At 32.8% G+C, this 5,546-nt stretch overlaps 1 protein-coding gene across 1 annotated transcript; it reads left to right on the forward strand.

Moving 5' to 3' along the window:
- The first annotated feature begins 1,980 nt into the window (after positions 1–1,980).
- Positions 1,981–3,334, forward strand: LOC149257461 (uncharacterized). The gene is made up of 2 exons (XM_089369810.1): positions 1,981–2,538; positions 2,696–3,334. The coding sequence occupies exons 1-2, from the start codon at positions 2,171–2,173 to the stop codon at positions 3,081–3,083; spliced, it is 756 nt and encodes a 251-aa protein (XP_089225936.1). The 5' UTR covers positions 1,981–2,170; the 3' UTR covers positions 3,084–3,334.
- Positions 3,335–5,546: the final 2,212 nt, after the last annotated feature.

The raw sequence follows: 5,546 nt of genomic DNA on the forward strand, positions 1-5,546 counted from the left end.
CTCTAAGGTCATATCCCCTGCATCACTCATTGGACACTCAAATTAAACTGAGCATATTGTCAATGAACATCTGAGCAGGAACTAAAGTGTGTAAACAAGAATTACATTGTGTGAGCGTGAAACTCTCAACTGACACAAGCACTGTGGATGCTTACATGTAATTGCTTCATATTACACAATGACATCCACAAAATGCCTTCAACACCCTTTTCCACCAATGGCAACTTTTCCAACAATCCTAAGAAGGTAAAACCCACAACTCCCCCAACGCCAATTCTAGACAATGTCCTTTGACACAGATAGATTAGTCAAACCACCAATAAGAGCTAAACTCACCTCTTTTTCCCTGGACCAAAACGCTATAATAGCCCACACTTCACTAGCAATTGAATATATTAGAATTAGAGAGCGATAGTAGTACCAACACCAGGACCCCAAGAGACCCACCAACCGATGGCGAGGATGAATGTCATTCACCTCAGGAGGAGAAGGTAAATTCATACACAACAAAGTCCTAAATAACAAACCAACCAGAGCAACCACTAACTCTACCAATTTGAGGAAATTGACCCAAGACGAACCAAAATCCAACCTGAACATGAAAACACAATAGACTTGTAAATGACGTTGGGAGAACTTTGATGCGCCGTTCAACAAGCCTGCACAAAAGCACTGCTTCATTAAACCCTACCATGCATATCCAAGAACTGTATAGTAAATATAGACTATGCTCGACTCAAAAATCATTGTTTATCATACTCTATCTAGGTACTGTCACATTAAATTGCAATTAATTGACAAATAAATCTCAACATTTCCTTACTAATATTTATTAATATTAATTAACTTTCTAAAATTCTATTCCATAATAAACACACTTATCAATATAACTATATATTAAAATAGTATTATATTAAATCTTATCTCATTACACAAATATCAAATTTAATAAACACATTTATCAATATAATTATATATTAAAATAATATTATATTAAATCTTAACTCATTACAAAAAGATCAATTTTAATAAATCTTAACTTAGTACAAAGATGTCATACTTAAATAACGAAAAATTCAATTTTTATTAAAAAATCTTTCAAAAATTATTTCACTTCGATTTTATATAAATAAAACATTGATATTTTTATATGGTGTGAGAAAGATTTAGCGGCTAAAAGAAAATTAAGTTATTATAAGAAGGTCATCAACCCCACCCTAGAAGATCAAAAGTATCTCTCTATTTAACTAGCTCAAAGAAGAAAATTAATATAGCAAAGATTAGAACGAATTCTCATGAGCTCCATAGTGAAACAGGTTGTTGGGCAGTTCCTAAAACGCCATGGATGGAAAGGATCTGCCATATATGTGAGAATAGGAACATGAGGATGAAAACCACTTCCTCTTAGAGTGCCCTGCATACAACCACATTAGATCTCAGTTTCACAATCTTTGTTACAATACTGACCTTCCTAGCCTTTTACAATGTCAAAATTATAGTGAGCTTGGAAGGCTTCTCTCCAAGCTTTTTGAGCATAGGAATAAAATCTTAAATCAAATTAAATAATTTGTTTTTAAGTCCGATAGACCAATGTTTGGTCTCAGGGGACGTTAACCATCATCATCATCATGTTATATTTAATTGAATTTAAAAAATTAAAAATGATAAAAAATTGAAAATACGAAAATCTTTTTCAATGCTACTTAACTGAAAACAACCATAAAATTTTTAAGTTAAAATATGACACGAGGGTAGTTTAAAAGTCTGTTGTTTCTTAATATATTTTTTTATAATTTTATTGATTAAAAAGTGTAAAAATTATACTTTTAAAAATTTATAATAAAATTAAAATATTAAATTTATTTATATATTTAAAAATATAAATTTATTAAAAAAAATTATAATATCACCCAAAGTCATATCACCATATTCCTTATAAAAACCAAAAACTTTCATATCGCCAAACACTTATGAAAGAAACCCAAAACGAACCCAAAAAAGAGTAATAATAAATAAATCAAACAGGAAAAGTTACTTGTAATGTCTATCGTAGTTACACATCCAACGATAACAGGAACAGGTGAGTTGTAATGGATGCCCGTACAATACATTTAAAGAGCGCTAAAAGTTTACAGAAGGCTCACACCAGGGCTCTGGTAGACTTCATCAAATGGCATCTCCGCCTGCCATGACCGCCTCCGGTTCTGGTAAGATAAACATGAATTCGAATCTGCAGAATGTGTGGACTGTATCTTCTTATCTTACTTTTAAGAAGATGATGATGAGAAGAAATCCCCAAAAAAGCAGCAGCATTGTCAGAGCTCAACTGGTACAGTTTCAAGCAAAGAGAAGGATGGATGTTCCGTTCAGACAAGGAGCTAGGAAAGGAGAAGATTATATAAAAGAAACAGAGAGGATAGTGAAGATTACATTTCCAGATTCTTCGAGGGTTAACTATTTGGGTGACAATTTCTGGCGAGCTCGTCTGAGGCCTGTCACATTCTTCACCGTTACGGCCATCCCCTTCTGTGATGTCAAGTGAGTTGATTCATGTTTAAAAGCTTCTTAGACAACACCCAGTTTCAATTTCTTTGTTTTTTCATCTTTTGAAAACGACCAAATCTAATATCTACATGGGGTTCTTTTCAAATTTGGAATTATTGTAAGCTATTTCTGTGAAAAATCTGCGTTGCAGGGTTTTACACGCAAACAACTCCCTCCAATTAGCATCCAATAGATTGATTTTAGATCTAAAAGGCCTTCCAGGTCAGAATAATGGATTCGATTTCCAATTTAATTTGCAAGGAGAGCTTCTTGTACACAGGGAGTCATCTTCGGTTTTAGAAAGTGAGCAGACTCCCAGCTTCAGAGGTTGGGTTACAATGGCGTTAGATGCGAATCTTCCATTACCCTTCTCTCTGATGCCAGATTATATCGTTCTCCCTGTTGGAAATGGTATCTTAGATCGAATTTTAGGGGCCATGGAGAGAGAATTGTCTTCCAGAATTATAAGGGATTACAACATTTGGTGCAATGTTTCGACTCAGCTAACTGGCACAGTTCCACAACTGTCGGCTCCTTGAGTTTTTTACTTTTCTAAATTCTGAGTTTTGAGCATATCAAAATGTATCACTGTTTGGCATTTTAGTGAATATAATGTATATAAATCGAATGTTAATAGAGGTTAGATCTATTCTGTACTTTTGAATCAGAGAACATAGCTGGTCGAAATACATTGAAGTTAAAATATTAGTTAGTCCCATGAATAACACAGATACATCTCAGGTTAACTTATTTGATATCAAGAAATTGAATGACATGGCCTTGGACTGTAGTTGATGTTCTTCTGTCTTCCATTTAATGCTCCACGAGTCTTAGCTTTGTTATATCTATAAAAACATTAGATGTCTTCTGATGCAGTTTTGATTCACCGAGGTTTCTTTTTGAACATTTTAAAAAGTTTCAGACAGCATTCAGTACATTTCTAAGTTTTGGGTGACATTCTAAAATGATTGAAAAAACAGCTTGTGTTAAGGTGGTTCGGATAAATTTGACTAGGTTAAGTTTGAATTATGTATTATTCTCTAATTTAAAAACTCAACAAAATCAATTCTAATTTTTCTTAGTCACTATTAAAATCAATCAATCAACGGTATTTTTAGACACCTCCACTTCTCTAAATGTTTTATAATCTTAACCTAACCCTACCGTCAAAATCAGTGCTAATTTTTTTGTGACTATTAAAATCAAGCAACCGTGTCTTTAAACATATCCACTTCTCTCATTGTTTTATAATCCTAACACTAAGGCCAAGATAAGTTGCAATATCTTAATATTCATAATTTCGTTGTTTTGGTACGGTATAATTGATATTTTAGAAACCAGTTTGTGGGTTATCCATCTCTCCTTAAATTCAGAGCTTAAGGTGAAACTAAATGCAGATATATTATGATCTCATTGACATATAACATATCAATATATTTTTATTTTGCTTCACGTTTGGTGAAAGTCCATGGAAGTCAATATATGTTACGAGAGATGGTTGAACCCAGTTTTTTTGAAAAATGAAAAACAACATCCTTGATTAATCGCTTGCATCAAAGAGGGCCCTTTGGAATGGTCATTGCTTGTGTACACAAAAACAGAGAACTCTCTAATACTATTATTAACCATAAATACAAGTAGCTGCTACTGTTATAATGATTCCACATTCAAGTAGAACACACAGAATCTTTTTGTAATGATCCAAAATTCTATTATTTAGATAACACCTCAGAAGTTAGTACAAACAAACACAATCAAATTAAGATAAAAATTATTTCATATGAATAATATTCCACCAGTTTTTGATCTTGAATATTTTTGACCCACATGACCAGTCATTTTGGGTGATACTACCTGCTGCCAAAAGCATTTATTATTCAATTGTCACGATGCTGTTTATTAGCCCAGGTAAGTCTTCTTAACCTACAGAAGCCTACAGCTTCACAGCCGTAACCTTCAGTGAGGTTCTACCCCACATATTCCTCTTGCAGAGGAGGCTGTTTACAATGATGGTCATGTTTCCAACTAGTTAATTTTTTTCTTGTAACATGTCCTCCCCCAGGTTGGTGTTGTCTTTCATTGGATTGGATTTCTCCAGCGCTTTCCTATTTTAGATTTTTATTTAAATCAATGTTTAATTTAGTTATTGTTGTCACTGAGAACTTGTATCTATTTTGAAATTATTATTGGATGTTGTTGCTAGCCTAATTAATAAATAATCGTTGCAGTTGGCTTTTTCAATCTTGCATTTAAGTTGGTTAATGGTTTATGGAGTTGTTTTATTTTGTAGTAAACTTTTTTTCCCTGGTTTTTATAATAATTGTTGGTTTTGTTTTTTTTTTAATAATGATGGTTGGTTTTTTGTTCGAGATCCAAAGATTTTATTGGAAATTCAATAAAGTGCTTTGTTGTCATTTAGTGCGATGACATATTTAATCTGAGTAAAGCACAATTGAGACAATTTAAGAATAAATGGGCATGTTTCAGGGTGAAGTGTGATTTTTTCTTTAAGTTTTGATCCATTTACCATAAAACTTTATCTTATCCTCCACAGAGAAGAAGCCTTCTTATAAACATATTCATTATTCATATAAATGTATAATGACAAAATGCATTATATCATATACACAACATAACTAAATTAATAAGGGGGGTCTTACATTTATTAACTAAAGCATAACCGTTACAGTGTTAACCTGCAATAGGAATGTGGGCCTTCACGATTGTACAATCTCCAATTTGTACTTAGACACTCTATCAAACCTACCCACAATGATTATTCATTTTCCCATAACCCTAAAGGATGTACATATGCAATATTTATTTTTTGCTAAGGGTGACTATCTCAAGAACTAACTAACCTAGTTGGCTAAATAAATACAATCCATTATGCATTAACTATCATCCAACCTTAGTTGCAAAATGATTATGTTCCTTTTGTGGTGCTATTACCTGAATGAACTTATCATACATGGTCAAAATATTACTAGTGGCACATTGTC

The sequence above is a fragment of the Pinus tabuliformis genome, chromosome 6, assembly GCF_031772625.1.
Source record: "Pinus tabuliformis cultivar Carrire ecotype Pingquan chromosome 6, CPIR1, whole genome shotgun sequence".
Lineage (NCBI taxonomy): Eukaryota > Viridiplantae > Streptophyta > Pinopsida > Pinales > Pinaceae > Pinus > Pinus tabuliformis.

Excerpts from the sequence above, each read along its gene's own strand:
- LOC149257461 (XM_089369810.1), top strand. The coding sequence starts at position 2,171 with ATGGCATCTCCGCCTGCCATGACCGCCTCCGGTTCTGGTAAGATAAAC. Across the intron at positions 2,539-2,695 it reads ATCCCCTTCTGTGATGTCAA|GGTTTTACACGCAAACAACT; the intron begins GTGAGTTGATTC and ends TCTGCGTTGCAG.